This window comes from Urtica dioica, chromosome 6 (assembly GCF_054948205.1).
Source record: "Urtica dioica subsp. dioica isolate 48M chromosome 6, U.dioica_male_clone48M_v1_H2, whole genome shotgun sequence".
Classification (NCBI taxonomy): Eukaryota; Viridiplantae; Streptophyta; class Magnoliopsida; order Rosales; family Urticaceae; genus Urtica; species Urtica dioica.
Window position 1 is genome coordinate 12,482,498 of NC_142761.1, and position 18,522 is coordinate 12,501,019.

The following is an 18,522-nucleotide window of genomic DNA, read 5'->3' on the forward strand; positions in this document are numbered from 1 at the left end:
AGTGGATCCGCTCATCATAATTAGGTTGAATTCTTGAGTAGAAAATAAATTCGTTTGAACCGAGAGATTTTCAGTGTCAACTCTTTAGTGGAGTCAGTTGGCATTAAGCTAAACTTGGAAAAGGTTTGTGAACTTTTGAGTCCAAGTGTTTAGCTCAAGCTTTGTTCATTTGGGTCCATGAGGTTACTGTCACGAATCACATCGAGTAGGAATAGTTAAACTGGAAGCTAAGTCAAAACAAGAACGAAAATTGTCAAAAGGGTATTTTTCTCTTTTGAGACATAGGATGAAATGAATGTCAATAAATTTTTTGACAAGGTCATTTGATGACAAGTATCACTCGGCCAAAATTAGATTTATTGGGCCTTGTGGATTAATTTCATTTCATAAGAATTTTATTGAAAATTCTTAATGGGTCTTTTTCACGTTGTCATGAACAAATAGAAAAGCTTCTAGAAGGCCTTTCTAGACACCATTTGGGCGCCTACCCTATAGAGAAATAGGAGAGATTATTTTGTGCATAAATGTATCAAGATACTTGCCAAAAGAAAAAGAGGAAACAAATTTCCTCTATGAGGAAACAAGGAGAATCGGCCAAGGCAACCAAGAAGGGAAACAAAAGAGGAAACTAATCCCTTGTGGATTGAATGAGGTGGGCGCCTATGTTGATAGGAATGGGTAATAAAAGATTGCTCATAAAGGCTTGGAAAATAAGAGGAAACTACTTCTTTCCAAGGCCAACCCCTCTCCTATAAATAGGACCCTCATTCCCTTCATTTTATTCATTCCACATAAGTTAGAGATTGAGAGCCTCTCTCTCTAGAACTTGTGGCCGACTCCTCTCTCTCTCTCTAGTTTATTTTCGATTTTTTGTTTTGGCACCTAGGTCCTCATTCAACCTAGTGTTTAGCTCTGCGACTTCAAGACTCGTTCTTAAGTCGTAGTGTTTAAAAGTGCCCACTCATTAATTCCTTTTCTCTCGAGTGATTTAGTGATAGAAACTTTCGTGGTTGCTCGAGGTGCCGAGGAAAGAAAGAGGGACGTGCTGCGAGGGGAGACGAGCGTTGCAACTTTCTAAGAGCTTCTCAAAGATCAAGCTTCAAGAAAGGTTAGTAAACTTCTTAGCTCATAATAGTTTTTAATTACGTGTACTTGCTCTTTTGTCTAGGTTAGTAAAAAACCGTTTTTACTTGTAAAAGAAAATTTTTAAAATTCCGCCGCTTACCGAAGCGTTAATTATTTTCATAAACCGTAGATCGATTCCAACACTAGACCTGATATATGTTTCGTCGTTGGCGTAGTTAGCCGTTTCCAATCTAACCCTGGACCCGAGCACTGGATTGCTTTTAAGCATGTTCTTAAGTATCTTCGAAGAACTAGGAACTTGATGCTTACATACTCAGGTACTGACCTGACTATGACGGGATATACCGACTCCGATTTTCAAGCGGATAAGGATTCCAAAAAATCCACTTCGCGATCTGTGTTCATCCTTAATGGTGGAGCTGTTGTGTGGAGGAGTATTAAGCAATCTTGCATTGCTGACTCCACAATGGAAGCGGAATATGTGGCTGCTTGTGAAGCATCCAAAGAGGCTGTATGGCTTAGAAAATTCCTTAAGTATTTGGAAGTAGTTCCAAACGTCGACGAGCCCATGACCCTTTATTGTGATAATAGTGGGGCTGTCACTAACTCAAAGGAACCTCGAAGCCATAAGCGCTCTAAACATATTGAGAGGAAATATCATTTGATTCGAGAGATCGTGCAGCGCGGAGACGTGGAAGTGAAGAAGGTCTCAATGGTGGACAACCTAGCTGATCCATTCACAAAGGCCCTAGCGAACAAGGTCTTCAACCAACATCGAGATGGATTAGGCATGAAGGACTACACACATCTTCTTTGAGTCAAGTGGGAGTTTGTTGTCAATGGTGCCCACTAGAAGAGTTGTAGCCTTTATATTGTACATTTGATGTAATAAAGTCTCATGAAGACTCTTGCTTGTAATTACTTATTCATTAATAAAAAGTTAAAACGTTCATTCAATCTTCCTTGTCTGAAGCTTTATGATAAAACATTAGTCTTTAGTCCATAAACAAACTTAACAACTTACGAAGAGACAAATGTAGATTTGCATGAACAAACTCTTCGTAATTTTCTTAAAACGATACATTCGCAATCTAAGGGTCAACGGACTATTGACCTCAGTATGATTGTTAGAAGAATCTATGATGTCTGGTTATGAGGCATTGAGAGTTGGAGACTCTATAGTTCTTCTAGGTATCTTCCGAAGGTACTGAATTGACCAGTGCACTTCTAGAGACAAGATAAGAACAAACCATTTAACCTCTTATGTCTCGAAGTCACTACGTATGAATCGCATCGTGCTTACCTTAATCCTGAAATGAGACATGCCATTTCACAGCTTACGTATTCTCATTTGAGAAAGTCAGAGTTCAGACTCACTATGTGATTCCGAACAGGGCCTATTAGTGAAGTACTAAGTTGTGAGAATGTCATGAGTAACTTTGTGAAGTTCTCATAGATATGGAATTCATGTACAAGATTGCTGAAATGCAATGTATATCACCTCATGCTTTGTTCTTTGGAGTGTGAATAAATGAACTGGCTAGTGTCCAAATTGAGTCCTGACTCTTTTGGATGAAACAATGTGACTTGTTAGCTCCTCGTCAATGCATTGTTTCTAACTTATTCACAAGCGACAAAGGAGTTGAGGAAATAACAGCTAGGAGGGTAAAATGGTAATTTTGTAAATCCCGACTAGCTGATGATATTAATGAAGGGTAAACACTGATAATATTCTGTGGATCCATTCATTACAATAAGGTTGAATTCTTGAGTAGAAAATAAATTCATTTGAACCGAGAGATTTTCAGTGTCAACTCTTTAGTGGAGTCAGTTGACATTAAGCTAAACATGGAAAAGGTTTGTGAACTTTTGAGTCCAAGCATTTTAGCTAAAGCTTTGTTCATTTGGATCCATGAGGTCACTGTCACAAATCATATCGAGTAGGAACAGTTAAACTAGGAGCTAAGTCAAAACAAGAACGAGACAACTTTTACGAAAATTGTCAAAAGGGTATTTTTGTCTTTTTGGACATAGGACGAAATGAATGTCAATAATTTTTTTGACATTGTCATATGATGACAAATGAAACTTAAATCACTCGGACATGATGAGTTCATTGGGCCTTTTGGATTAATTTCATTTCATAGAATTTTACTTAAAGATTCTTTATGGGCTTTTCTTATGTTGTCATGAACAAATGAAGAAGCATCTAGAAGCCCCTTCTAGATAGACTTGGCCGTCAAACCCATAGAGAACAAGAGAGATTATTTTTTGCATCAATGTATCAAGATACTGGCCAAAATAAAAAGAGGAAACAAATTTCCTCCATGAGGAATGGGAATTTCGGCCACCAAGCAATAGAGAACAAAAGATGAAACAAATCCAAGGCTTCTAGAAGCCCATCTTGGCCGTGTGAATGAGGAAGGAATGGGAAATAAAGGATTGCTCATGAAGGCTTGGAAAATAAGAGGAAACTACTTCTTTCCAAGGTCAACCCTTCTCCTATAAATATATCACTCATTCCTCTCATTTTATTCAGTCCACATAAGTTAGAGATTGAGAGCGTCTCTCTCTAGACCTTGTGGTGGCCGATCCTCTCTCTAGTTATTTTTTGTTTATGTTTTGGCACCTAGGACCACATTTGACCTAGTGTTTTAGCTCTTCGACTTTGAGACTTGTTCTCGAGTCGTCGCGTTTAAAAGTGCCCACACACTAATTCCTTTCTTTCTCGAGTGATTCTTGTGATAAAAACTTTCGTGGTTGCTCGAGTTCCCGAGGAAAGAAGAGAGACGTGCTGCGAGGGGAGACGAACGTTTCAACCATCCAAAGGCTTCTCAACGTTCAAGCTTCTCAAAGGTTAGTAAACTTATAATGCTCGTTTATAATTTTAAATTATATGTACTTGCTCTTTGTCTAGATTAGTAAAATCATTTTACTTGTTTTAAAGAAAATTTTTAAATTCCGCCGCTTGCTCGAAGCATTAAACTTTTTCTTAACCCTAGATCAATTCCAACTTTTTTTGGGTTTGAAATTTTGTTCGAGTGAATAGTTGGGTTTGCGTGAATTGGTGGTGTTAATTAATGACGTTAATGGTGTTCCTCGAATAGCGCGAGTAGTTATTGAACGAATATTTGGTTTTTAATTTTTTAATATTTGGGATGAAAATGAGCGAGAGTTATTTGAGGACATTCAAGTCTTTTACATGCTGTAAATAGATCGCTATGGCTATTAACAAGAAATTAACAGAATGTTGGCTAAAATCAAAATCCCTATAACTGTGTGGTTATATATCTATATAACCCTTATTTATGTGTGTATATATATATATATATATATATATATTATATGTATAAAATTTTATGATTGGTGATTATATAAAAATATTATAGTCAGCGCCAATGAAAAGTCAATAAAAATTTAATTAAAAAAAATATTTGTACAAGTGTTGTCTATTTCAGAGTATAATTTCGTCATTTAACTTAAACATAGAGTATGAACTCGACATTTTTGAAAATAAAATATTAAATTCGACATTAATTCTCTAAATGTCATTTTCCTTTTTTATAAGGGTTATTAAGTTATATAACCACACTGTTATAGTGAATTGAGATATAACTCACATTTCGTTAATTTATTGTAAAAAGTCAAGTTAACTTATTAACAGATTAGTAAAAGACTTATTTAATACATCCAAACATGTAAAAAAAATGTAGTTAATAAGTTGTCACGTATGCAAATTGGCTATTTACAAAATATTTACCAAAGGTTGGCTAATTTACAATTTCTATACTTTAGGTGGCTTGCGTAGCCAATTTTTTGTTTTTATAATTATTTCACTTAATAAAATGCAAGGTCCACCCAAACAGCCAAGAGTTCCAGCGTGACTCATCCGCCACAACTTTTCAACAGCCTGCGTTATTTAATGCTGATCTTATATATTCATCAACTTGGGTCATCGAAGAAGTGATTTTTTGTCCTCATTTCGTCGTGGCCCAGAATAAAAACTTATCCGTACATATTTGGCACACCTGTTAGTTAGTGAAAGTGTTATCAGAAGAAGAAAAAAAAATGGCAAAAACCAACGAATATGACAGACAAAGCGAACTAAAAGCTTTCGACGAAACTAAGGCTGGCGTGAAAGGGCTCGTCGATGCCGGTGTTACGGAGATTCCACGCATTTTCCATCACAAATTGGACGGCTCGGATCCCATCTCGGGGTCTGTTGACTCCAAGGTGACGCCACGTGTCCCGATCATAGACCTGGGAGGGCGGAGAGAGAACATAGTTGAGGAGGTCAAAGAGGCATCGCAGAAATGGGGTTTCTTCCAAATAGTCAACCATGGAATCGAAGAGAGCGTTCTCGAGGAGATGATTCGTGGGACCCGCCGGTTTCACGAGCAAGACACGGAGGTGAAGAAAGAGTTTTACTCGTATGATCCGGCAAAGCCAGTGAAGTACAACAGCAATTTTGATCTCTACACTGGAATTTCAACCAACTGGAGAGACACTTTAGGTTGTGTTTTGGCTCCTAATCCTCCAAATCCGCATGATCTACCCTCAGTTATCAGGTTATATATATCAACACATGAGTATTATAATTTGTGTCTCATTTTATTCTTTACATGCTTAATCAGTGTTTCGAAATTGACATCCAGATTCTGATCTAACAGGGACATTCTTATAAAGTATTCGGAGAAAGTAACAAAAGTTGGAATACTGGTGTTAGAGTTGTTGTCTGAAGCTCTGGGACTGAACCGGAGCCATTTGAAAGAAATCGGTTGTGTCGAGGGTTTATCAATGTTTTGCCATTACTATCCGGCGTGCCCGCAGCCAGAATTGACGATGGGCACAACCAAGCATGCCGACAATGATTTCATGACAATCCTTTTGCAAGATCACATCGGCGGTCTCCAAATTCTCTGCGACAGCCAGTGGATCGACGTAGCGCCTCAGCCTGGTGCTCTAATCGTTAACGTCGGAGATCTTATGCAAGTAAGTCTCTTTAAATTTAATTTTTGCATCATTTATACCGTGATTAAAAATTTTGGTTATTTATACAAGTAATTTATTACTTTCAAAAATTTAATCACAAGTTCAACATAAATATTGGGACCTGATACTTATACAGTTTGACATTAGAAGGAGGTTGGGTTTGAGTATAAAATCGCTTAAGCTATCGGTGTTTCCTAATTATGTTGCTAAAGTCGAACACTTGAAATTTTTTAAAAGGTCATGGAAGTTAGGTAGTGCTAAATTTTCAGTTTAGGGATGATAACGCATAAAGTTCCCGGGGTCACATTAAAAGTACAAATGAGTCTTTTACAAAAGGAATATGAAATATGTGGCTGAAGATCATGCAAGAATGTATTTAAAGTCGATGAAAAATGTATGAGTTCATTAACTGGTAATAAGAACGAGGTACCATAATTTGATTCTTTTGAGATATATTATTCCGTGATTTTTCAGCTTATATCAAACGATGCGTTTAAGAGCTCTGAACACAGAGTACTAGCAGGCCGTGCAGGTCCAAGGGTCTCAGTTGCGAGCTTTTTCTCTACTGGTTTATCGCCGTCGCGAAGAGTTTATTGTCCGATAACAGAGTTATTGGAAAATAATCCACCCAAATACAGGGAAACTACAGTGAGAGAGTTTTGTACGTTTTTCGTGGCTAAAGGTCTGGATGAGAAGTCAACATTAGATCATTTCAAGCTATAAAATTAGCGAAGATAAAGTCAGTTGAAAATATATTTTATTTCAAGCTAAGATTTCGCGCTTTACCGTGAGTATGTTATTTTATTATCGTAGTATTTGTACCAAATTAATCTGTTAAATAATATATTACGGAGTTTTGATTTAATATAAGAAATCAAACAAAGTTGCAACAGTTTAAGACTCTTTAAAATCTCTATTAAGCCGCTTAAAAAACTCAAAAAATAATAATGGTAAGTTAACTTAATTTTACAGTGAAATTAATGCTATTAATTATTTTCTTGTAGTTTAGGGCTTCAATATACAACATCTGGGTTTAAATTTAATAACAACGAAGTTTAATCCTTGATTTATGAGAAGCCTTCAAATCAAAAACATTATATTTTAATTTTTTAAAAACTATTGGTCTCCTCTCACCAACATTACAACTAATTGACTAAATTGTTTCCAAAAAAATGATAACACCTTAAAAAATAGACAATTATAAATAGTATCTAATATGAATTGCAAAGAATTAGATCGGAATAGAGCACAAACATAAAGAAATTAGAAAAAGAAAGTGTAAAATAATAGAAAAGGCACGTCACATCACATATATCGCAATATCGCATACTATTTTTTAATACACATATGCCACATTGGAATGGATGCAAGTGGGAAAAGAAATGTGTCTATGTCTAGCCAATGATCGAAATTCGGAACTCAGATTTTACTGATATCCGAAAATAAATCAAATGGAATACCGTAGAATTTTGAAAAGAACAAAAAAGCTGTATCGTTGAGAATATTATTACCGTCAAGAAATACTGTCAAATACCGTACTTACCGAGAAGAATGCAATAAAATAAATATTTTTTAAAAAATTCATACATAGCAAATGATAAAAATGAAAAAGTCTACAATAATAGGTCAATAAAAATCAAACACAAACTTAATAACATAGTTCAATACAAAGAACGAAATCAAAATAATGATAATATTCATGTTAAAAATCAACTAATTATACATAAACTTCCATATTCTACAACTAAGTTAATAAAAAAACAAAAAACAAAAAACAAAAACCCAAAAACACATTCAAATCTAAACCCTATTTTTGGATGTAACCAAAAAATTGAAAAAACTTGCATACAAACTCCATTTAAGCACAATAATGTAGTTAGAAATTAAGAGTTTGAAATAAATCATCAAAAACTAACAACATATTTCGTGAAGTAACACTAAATATAATCATATTTTAAGAATTGCATGTATTTGACCACTTACCAAAAAGTAGAAGGATTCCCCGGAAAACGCTAGAAACCGGAATGATTTCCTCGGAATCCAAGAAAAATTCCGATTTTGTACATACCGATACCGAGATTCTAAAAAAACGGATTCCAGTCCGATTTCCGATCGAAATCCGCAGAATTTCAATCCTTGGGTCTAACCACCTCGTTGTCTCTTATGGCCACACAGAAGAATCTAATTAGTTTATACTTGACAAGGATTTCATTTTCTTCAATTCTTCATTACATTGTATCTTCTTATTTTCTTTTTCATTTTGCTTATCTCTTCTTCTTTCCTTCTCTTCGCCTTTTCCTTCTATCTTTTTTTTTCTTTCTCTTCTCATTTTATCTGTCTCTTGCCCTGACCTCCAGCAATTCCAAATGAAATATTTAGGAAATGCAGCTTTTATTCTTAGAATCCAAATCATTCAAGATAGAAAGAACAAACTACTAGCTTTGTTTCAAGGTACTTATGTTGATAAGGTACTTGCCCGCTTCTCGATGAAAAATGCTCATGACACATTGTTACCGTTGAACTCAGGGTTAGCCTTGTCTAAAGAGCAGTGTCCTAAGACACCTCAAGAAGTGGAGGATATGAGCCGAGTTCCATATGCCTCAGCGGTTAAGAGTCTGATGTATGTCATGTTGTGTACTAGACTCAACATATGCCATGCAGTGGAAGTTGTTAGTTGATACTAGTCAAATCCTGGTCTTGATCATTGGATAGCTCTTAAGCATATCCTTAAATATCTTAAGAGAACTAGAGACATGATACTTGTGTACAAAAATAATGACTTGGTGGTACAAATATACACTGACTCTGATTTTCAAGCAGACCGTGACATGTTGAAGTCAACGTCTAGGTCAGTGTTCACTCTCAATGAAGGGGTGATTGTCTGGAGAAGCATTAAGCAATCTAGTATCGTGGACTCTACGATGGAAGATGAATATATTGTAGCATCCAAGGCAGCCAAAACTGCTGTTTGGCTTAAGAACTTCTTAGCCGAACTGGAGGTAGTTCTTGATATAAACGAACTTGTGCAACTCCACTCTGATAACACTAGAGCGATTGCAAGCTCGAAGGAACTTCGCAGCTATAAGAGAGGAAAGCACATAGAGAGAGAAAATACCACCTCATAAAGGGAGATAGTTTGAGCAGGAGACGTGGCTGTCATAAAGATCTCGATGCTGGATAACATCGCGAATCCGATAACTAAGGTCCATAGTCCCCGATTCGGCTCTGATAAAGACGGTTAAGAACTCTCTGGTAATAATGAATAATATTATTACAATCTCAAAGCTGTAAATTATTTAGCAGCATTCATTCGGAAATTTATCTATTTGCCAAATTAAATATTTATTGTGGAATTAATTATTTATTGTTAGATCAAGTAAATAATTAATTGAATTTTAAGTTGGGCCTCCTGAACACTGTAAAATTCGAAATTCCTTGGTCCATGACCATGATGTAGGCGCCTACATTAGGGTAATAATTACCCATTTTCTCTCTTTAATTAGTTGCTAGATTTGTTGTAACTAATTAAATAAGAGAGAGAATAATAATGGTAGAGATATTATCTCTCTATTAAAAAAGGAAATAAGATATTGTGATTTATTCTCTCTCATAATTATCCTACTATCTAGGAGAATTATAATGGTATAGATATTCTCCCTATTAAATAAAGAAATAAGATATTGTCCTAATTATTCTAAAATATCTAGATTCCTTAAATATAAGAGAAAAATAAGGAAATAAATATCCTAGATTATGATCTGATGGATGAGAGAAAAAATAGGATTTGTAGTAAAAATCCAATGATTCATGCTTAACTACAAAATAGGAAAGAATAAATGAGAATTAAATATCTCTAGGATCTTCCTAGAATATCTCATTTCTATTGGTGATTATTGCACCTTAAATAAGCAATTAAATGCGGAAAAGAATACTTAATTAATTAATCATAAGAAACTGAGCTAATTATTAACATGGTTATTAAACAAGATCTAGATTACTTAATTAATTAATCATAAGAAACTTCATCAAACAACCATATCAGATAAAAGACGAGTTTAAGAAGACTTACAGTTTTTGGCTCACGAACCGAAAGCTTTCACAATACGTCTTCGTCTTGAACGTACAAGCCTCCACATGATCAGATCTGAAACTCCTCCTTCAAGGACTCGATGTGATGACACGAAAGTCTTCCGAAACGTAATCTCCGAGACAAATAGGACATATGAGTGGGTAGCTTTCTCTATCTCACTACGATCTCGAATATCGTATTCAGATTGCACCGTGTTTATGGGAATGGAATCACGGAATTCTGAGGGGAAGGGATGAGGCAAAAATTTCGACCATCCCTAGGGTAGGTTGGACGAAGTTTTCCTCTATTTTTGGATGATTTTTGTTCTACCCTAGACCCCCTATTTATAGTGGTAGAGTGGAGAGGTTTTAGGAAACCCTAGTCTCCAATTAAAAATCAACCGTTAGATCTTTATTTAAATTCCTACTTTCTCTCTCAACCCTCAGATCATAATCTAGGATATATTATTTCATAATATCTTCCTTTAAATAAGGAATCTACTTAAAAAAGGTAATATCTTACTCCCTTTCAAATAGTGAGATAATATCAAATCTAATATTATCTCCTAGATATTAGGAATTTAAATAGAGAGAGAATCAAAGCAAATATCTTATTTCCTTTTAAATATTATTCTCTCTTTATTTAAATCATCAAAGAGAAAAATTGGGCGCTTTCCCATTATACCCACTAGGGGTATTTCGAATTTTATGTACCCATGAGTAAATGATTTCGTTTTTGGGCGTTTTCCCAATATACTCACTGTGGGTATGGACGAATTAATTTCTTCTCCATAGGCCAAGGAATTTAGAATTTTGCAATGTCCATATGGCCCAACTCAAAATTCAATTAATTATTTACTTGATCCAACAACAAATAATTAATTCCACTACAAATAGTTAATTCGACAAATAAACAAATTTTTGAATGTATGCTGCTAATCATATTACAACATGTGAGATAATAATAATAAAACATTATTATTAGAAAGTTCCTATTCGTCTTTATCGAAGCCGAGTCGGGGACTATGGACCTAGTATTTGAAGCTTAACAAATTCGATCAAAAAGACGAAAAAAGTCATTTCTCTTTTTCGATCGATTCGTCTAATCTTAGTCAATACTCCACCGTGTAAGCTAAGACTGAACTCTCCTTTAATACTAGAATTATATTTACGTGATCATGACCCTCCAGGTTCTGCCCGTATAGAGATAGGTCAATTTGTTCTATTATACCTTTCTCGTTACATATAAGCCCTAAACATCGTTGCTTCCCTAGCGAAAGATTCAACCGAACGTAAGCCACCTTCGGAAGTGTGCACAATCAATCGATTCTGGAATCATCCCTTAGGTGAGAGAACATTAACCTTCTTTCAGGAAGGCTGGATTCTGTATCTGTAAAACAGTTTTTCTACAATCATGTCCCAAGTTTCCAAAACATTCATTTATTCAACCTTCATTAGTCTTTAACGTGATGAATCAAAGAACCCGGTAACACGACCTACAAGTCAATGATCACTTCAGGATTAAGATCAAGCGTCACTGTGACCATCATTTTTGACATTGGCTAGTGTGTCGTAACAGTCCTTAAACGACACATCTAAAGGCAAGATCTGTCTGGGTCGTACACTTACCACAAGTGCAGAATGCTCCCACTAAGTGATCAACCTTCACTTGTGTTCCACATATATGACTTTAGATAAGGCTTTCCAGGCACATATCAGTCATCGACCAAGTTTTAGTTCACCGCCCGATCTCGGATGCCCAACATGCGATTCAGTTTGATACGGAGACTATGGATGATAGTTGTTATTGATTCTGAATGTCATCAGACCTCAACCCACTAATCATATGATGCTAATAAAGTAACTTCTTATCTTATTTAGTAATCATCATCTTCTAGTGGGCAATATTCCTAACAATTTCTACCACTATAAATAGGGGTCTAAGAGAAAGCAAAAATGACACAATCTCTTAAGCAAGAATTTTGACCAACTCGCGTAGGTGTTGGATGAAAATTCTCTCTCTCCCTCTCTCTTGGAATTCCGTGATTTGATTCCCATAAATACGGTACGATCTGAAGTCATAAATCAGAGTCCTAGTGAGTTTAGAGTGTGCCCTCTTTTTCTTCTTATTCGTCTCGGAAATTACGTTTTGGAAGACTATGGTGTCATCTATTGAGTGACATACAACGAGAGTACTAAAGCCATTCCCGGAGATCTGACTGTGGAAGATAAAGCTTGAAGAAGGAGTTAGAGGAACTCGGATAGAAAGCTTGAAGAATGCATTGAAGATTCTGTAGCTAAGGACAAACCCGTAAGTTTTTCTTAATGACTCTTCTGTTTAAATGGATTGCTTGATATTGCTCCCATAGTTATATTAATTAATGTGAATCTAGATCTTGTTACATATAATCAATATTAATTATGCTTCTGTTAGTGTAATTAATTTTCCGCATGGTTATATGGGTGCATAATCACTAACAAGCGTCACCCTCTGCCTGGCGCTACGCTCTCGACCAAAATTAGGCCCGCGCGACCATTCAAAGTTCCGCGTGCGAGAGGCTTCTCGAGAGCGCGTTGATTCCCCAAAATCCAACTTTTAGGACTTGCTAAGCCTCATCCAATTCTACAAATACCCATTTTCATTGAGGGGACTATGCAATCAATTCTCAACTCAAATGACTCAATTTTAGAGTTCTGAAACGTTGCCTATGACTCTCTACACACAGTTTCCTCTGATCGAGCAAAAATCTCCTCAAATATTCTCAAAGAATATCGGTGCCTCCAACTAACTCATAGCAATCAGACTAATGTTGAGCGTCGGAGCGCGTGGCAGAGGCGCCACCTCTGTGCCATTTTTAGCTATTTTCTTCTTATTTTATTATTATTATTATTATCATTATTATTATTATTATTATTATTATCATCAGGTCTCCACAACGAACGAAAAAAGTTCTTGATCTAGAGGAGCGACACTCGTGACTTTTGAGTTCCTCATACGCGTCTTAGACGCGGCTACTTGGTCTGGCCTTGGGTCGAATCATCCAAAATCTTCAATCATTATTCAATTTTCAGCGAGAACAGATATTCCATCTACTTTTAAAGTCCACTTGTCATTCGTGGTGCCATCCTAATTTGCAGTGGGTAGCTTGATCAGGATGTCTGCTATTACTTGCTGGTTCGCGCATTTTCGGATGCGATATTATATATATCATATTCACTAATTTTGATCGCTCACTTAGTTAGCCACCAATATTTGTTCGGACTGTGCAGGATCGTACAGAGTGGATGTGTAGTCATCACGACGATCGTGTGTGATTAGAAATAAGGTTCTAGTTTATGAGATGAAACTACGACCGCGAGAGAGAGAGAGAGATAGAGCTTTTCTGCTATCGGGTACCTTGTCTCGGTGTATTCTCATGTTTATAGGCTTATGCAAACCTTGATCTTCTTTTATTTGTATGTCGTTTACAACCATATTGGATTATGTGACATTTAGATAAAGTGGCATTTCGGAAGCCTGACCAGCACATACAAGATTGTTTTTAGCTCTTGGAAAGCCTCTTTGCAATTTTTCATCCACACAAAGTCCTTCTCGCCCTTTAGCATGTTGAAGAAAGGCCTGCATTTGTCCGTAGACCTAGTGGTACAGCGATTCAGTGCTGTTATTCGCCCGTTTACTCTTTGTACTTCTTTGTTGCTCCTTGGTGACGACATCTTTAACAATGAGTTTATTTGATCATGAATTGCTTCGATTCTCCTTTGAGTAACTAGATAATCAATACACTTTCCTGAGGTTTCGTCAAACGAGCATTTTGTTGGACTTAACTTCGTCCCATACTTGTTGAGCACATCGAAGTAGTCCTTGAGGTGTGACACATGATCGATATCACGTGTCGATTTTACCAGCATGTCATCAATATATACTTCCATCGTTTTTCCTAACATATTGGAAAACATCTTATTAACCAACCTTTGTTAGGTTGCTTCTATATTTTTAAGATTGAATGACATCACTTTATAACAATAAATACATCGATCTATGATGAAAGCTGTTTTCTCTTGGTTCTCAAGGTATATAAGGATTTGATTATATCTGAGGAAGCGTCCATAATTGAAGAGCATCAAGGATTTTCAAGTATGCTGGGCAGTTTAGATTGTATGCATTGGACGTGAAAACTGCCCAACAGCTAGGGGTTCAATATGATAATCGTAGTGGATCTCCCATTATTATTCTAGAGAATGTAGCATACTATGATATTTGGATATGCCATGCATATTTTGGTCTACCGGGATCTAACAATGATAATAATGTCCTAGAGGGATCCCATCTTTTTGCTAATCTTGCTGAGGGTATTGCTTCACCGCCCAATTATGTCATTAATAGAAAAAAATATAATATGGGTTATTTTCTAGCTGATAGTAAGTCTCCAAAATGGTCAACCATTGTTCAAACTATTCACGATCCAAGTGGCCACAGAAAAAAAAATTATTTGCAATTAAATAGGAAGCATGTAGATAGGATGTGGAACATGCATCTGGAGTACTGAAGTCAAGATTTGTAATTGTGGCCGGACTATCCCGCTTATTGAGTAAGAAAGTGTTACATGATATAATGACAACATGTATTATTATGCATAATATGATAATAGAATATGAGTGTGATGCTAATCCTACAATTGAAGAATGAAACGAAATCCCAAATGCTGATGATGGCAGGCGATGACGATGCTCGATTTCAACAATTCTTAGCTCGATGCAGACAAATCAAAGATATAGAAGCTAATATTGAACTTAGAAATGCATTAATTGAGCACTTGTGTAATAAATATACTAATTCTGATAATTAGTATATTGTGATCCATCTTTCAATTTTTTTTTTTAAGTTAGAATGATTTACATGTAATATTGATTTCAGAATTTTATTATTTTAAAAATTTTAGATTACAAGTTTTGTTAAATATTGGCAAGTAATAAAAAATGTTAATCACTTAATTAAAATATAAGCATTATAATTATTTTAAAAAGTTTTACATTTTAATTTTGTTAAATATTGGCAAGTGATAAATAATTCTAATCATTTCATTAAAATATAAGCATTATAATTACTTATAGATATATTTATGAATAAGGAGATATTTAAGTTATGATAATATAATATATGTAAATAGTAGTTTTAGTGTGAAATTTTGTGTTGTGGTTGGAGATGGAAAAAAAATTGATGCGAAAAACACACAAAAATAGTGTGATTTCAACACCAAATTTGGTGCAAAGGCTGAAGTTGCTCTAATGAAAGTAAAAGTAGTGCCAAACTAAACAAATTCACACACACGCGCGCGCACACACACGTGCACGCACACACACACGTATAGAGACGAGAGAGACAATCAAATAATACTTTTTTTTAAAGAATTTGTTGCAACTAGTCAATCCCCTTCTTTTAACATTATAGCCAAAGTTTTATTTTATTAAAAAAATAATTAATTTGAATTTACTTCGACCTGGTGGACTACTTTTCTTAATAAAATATAATTTTGGCTATTTTTTAAAAGGATAATGGGTTATTGGACTACTGGTCTATCTGTCCCTTTAAAAAAGTAGCGTAATTATTAATTGACATAGAGACCGAAGAAAGGGGAAAAGAATGAGAGAAAGCTGGTGGGATATTAAATAAGGGGTTTTGACAGCAATAATACCATCTTGTTGTCACTTACCATATTTAGCCCAAAATGAAAAAACTTACACATGTAATACCTAAGCCATTGTGTAAAGACAAGTATACCCTCAGAAATCTTTTGAACGCATGCAAACCCATTCCCGGGTATTCTTCATCTTATTCCCAAAAAAAAAACCCCTCATCTTCTCTCTCTCTCTCTCTCTCTCTCTCTCTCTCTCTCTCTCTCTCTCTCTCTCTCTCTCTCTCTCTCTCTCTCGCACGATCCCTCAATTCTTTTCAAGCTCAAAAACATCGGCATTTCCCTGGTATTCGTCATCTTTATCCCAAAAAAAAAACCCCCTCATCTTCTCTCTCGCACGATCCCTCCATTTTTTCTCGCTCAAAAAAATCGGCCATTCTCGGGTATTCTTCATCTTTTTCCCAAAAAAAAAATCCCTAATCTTCTCTCTGTCTCTCTCGCACGATCCCCCCATTTTTTTTCTCGCTCAAAGAAATCGGCCGCACGTTCTCTCTCTCTCCCTCACACGTTCTCTAGCGAAGCAGTGATCCTCCATCGTCGTTCCAGGTCGCAAGGCATAACAAAAAAAGGTATGGGTATTACTTATGCAATTTTGAAAGCTAGAACTCCGATACCCATGGCCGCCGGCTTACTCAAATCTCTATTTCATTTATTTCGGTCTCTTAAAACCCTAGTAATACGGGTGAGTGTTTGTTAAAACCCTATTTCATTTACTCAAAAAGGTATGGGTATCTCTATTTCATTTATTTCGGCCGAGTGTTTGTTGATTTAGGGTTTTTGGCTCAAAATTTTTTTGATTTAGGGTTTTTGGCTCAAATTTTTTTTGGGTGTTTTAGTGTATTTGGTGTTTAGGCGAGTGTTTGTTGTGTTTGGCCCAGAATGTGTTGTATTTGGGCGTTTGATTGTATTTGGGTTTGGGTGTTTGAGTGTATTTGTGTTTGGGTGTTTGAGTGTATTTGTGTTTGGCCGAGAATGTGTTGTCTTTGAGTGTTTGTGTGTATTTGTGTTTGGGCGAGTGTGTCACGGAATGACCCGAGTCCGTGACACTTGTGTCACGAAGTGGATTCACTCCGTGACACATATTTCATTTATTTCGGTCTCTTAAAACCCTAGAAATACGGGTGAGTGTTTGTTAAAACCCTATTTCATTTACTCAAAAAGGTATGGGTATCTCTATTTCATTTATTTCGGCCGAGTGTTTGTTGATTTAGGGTTTTTGGCTCAAATTTTTTTTGGGTGTTTTAGTGTATTTGGTGTTTGGGCGAGTGTTTGTTGTGTTTGGCCGAGAATGTGTTGTATTTGGGTGTTTGATTGTATTTGGGTTTGGGTGTTTGAGTGTATTTGTGTTCGGGTGTTTGAGTGTATTTGTGTTTGGCCGAGAATGTGTTGTCTTTGAGTGTTTGTGTGTATTGTGTTTGGCCGAGAATGTGTGTGTTTGTGTGTGTTTCGTGCTCGTGTATATATTTGATTGAACAATGTTAGGGTTTGGCGAGTGTGTGTGTGTGTGCGTGTATTTGGTCTTGAAGTTGTTGAAAATTGGTGACTTGATTTGTTTTAGGTTTTAGATTCAATGACAAAGTCTAAAGGAAGCAAGGTCGAGGAGGCCTCAAAAAGTGTCCGAAGAAGTCCTAGGACGGCTTCGAAAAGGAAAATAATTTCGCCGTCCAAGCGTTCCAACGATGACGACGCGTTCGTCGTCGCACCAACAAAGATAAAGAAGGTATAGAATAAAAATGAAGTGACTTAATTAGATGTATGTGCAGCTATTTGATTTTGTTTTGTGTTTGATATAGCCAAAAAACAAGGCTGAGTCATCGGGCGTTGCGACCGCCTTGGAGAGTCCTACAACTGCTATTCCCCGAAAGGTGAGTGTCAGAAACTCATTTTGAAATTGACTCCGTGACAGATGTGTCACGGAGTCGATGACTTCGTGACAGATGTGTCACGAAGTCAGCGAGTCCGTGACACATCCGTCACGAAGTGGGTGAGTCCGTGACACATCTGTCACGAACTCAAGCATAATGGTTTCACTAATAATGTCATTGACTCATATGTGTAGGAGTGGAGACGGTTTATACCGGAGTCCAACGTTGAAGGATTTTCCTTTAACTTCCACGGGGGATTGGAAAATTTCCTCGCTCTCTTACTCGGCCGCAGCGCCGAGACTCAAGCTGGATTCGCCCAATCATGTTTTGGGCAGTTCGTGGGGCAACCCAAAATAGTCCGGTCATCGGCGATTATAAGCCACTTGGTGTTGAGGACCGGGAGCTTCGAGGGCGAAACCACTGACAGGCTTCTGATTGAGATTGGAGGCCAAGTCCGGGAGTTCACGAAGAAAGACTTCCAGGAGATCACATTCCTCAAAGTCGTCGATGACTACGAGGAATTCAAGTTCGAGGGGGTTGTTTCTAATGACAGCCTCTTCAAAAAATTCTTCCCGGGGAAGTTTATGAGTCGGAACTTGGTCAACCAATTCTTGGAGGCGAGCGTAGATTGGCCGACAGAAGCTCAGGTAAATTACCTGAAAATTTACTTCGTCTTGAATGTCCTCCTGGCGGACGATGCGAAGAACAGGACACCGTGCGTAGAGCTCATTAAGGCGGTGGAGGACACGGACACATTCGGTCGCCATCCATGGGGCAACGTGGTGTGGAACTACCTTCTCGGCGAAGTCCGGAAGTTT

General features: G+C 36.6%; 1 protein-coding gene and 1 long non-coding RNA gene across 2 annotated transcripts; both read left to right on the forward strand.

The window, feature by feature from the left end:
- The first annotated feature begins 5,041 nt into the window (after positions 1-5,041).
- On the forward strand, positions 5,042-6,926 carry LOC149393387 (1-aminocyclopropane-1-carboxylate oxidase homolog 1-like). The gene is made up of 3 exons (XM_089617724.1): positions 5,042-5,654; positions 5,757-6,078; positions 6,553-6,926. The coding sequence occupies exons 1-3, from the start codon at positions 5,155-5,157 to the stop codon at positions 6,799-6,801; spliced, it is 1,071 nt and encodes a 356-aa protein (XP_089473850.1). The 5' UTR covers positions 5,042-5,154; the 3' UTR covers positions 6,802-6,926.
- Positions 6,927-17,478: 10,552 nt separating this feature from the next.
- LOC149393388 (uncharacterized) lies at positions 17,479-18,077 on the forward strand. Its single transcript, XR_016299887.1, has 3 exons — positions 17,479-17,559; positions 17,633-17,704; positions 17,899-18,077. It is a non-coding gene; the product is annotated as an uncharacterized LOC149393388 (long non-coding RNA).
- The last annotated feature ends 445 nt before the right edge of the window (positions 18,078-18,522 follow it).

Bases quoted from the DNA above. Each gene is read 5' to 3' on its own strand.
- LOC149393387 (XM_089617724.1), top strand. From the start codon at position 5,155: ATGGCAAAAACCAACGAATATGACAGACAAAGCGAACTAAAAGCTTTC. The intron at 5,655-5,756 runs GTTATATATATC...CTGATCTAACAG, and splicing joins GATCTACCCTCAGTTATCAG to GGACATTCTTATAAAGTATT. The intron at 6,079-6,552 runs GTAAGTCTCTTT...GTGATTTTTCAG, and splicing joins ACGTCGGAGATCTTATGCAA to CTTATATCAAACGATGCGTT.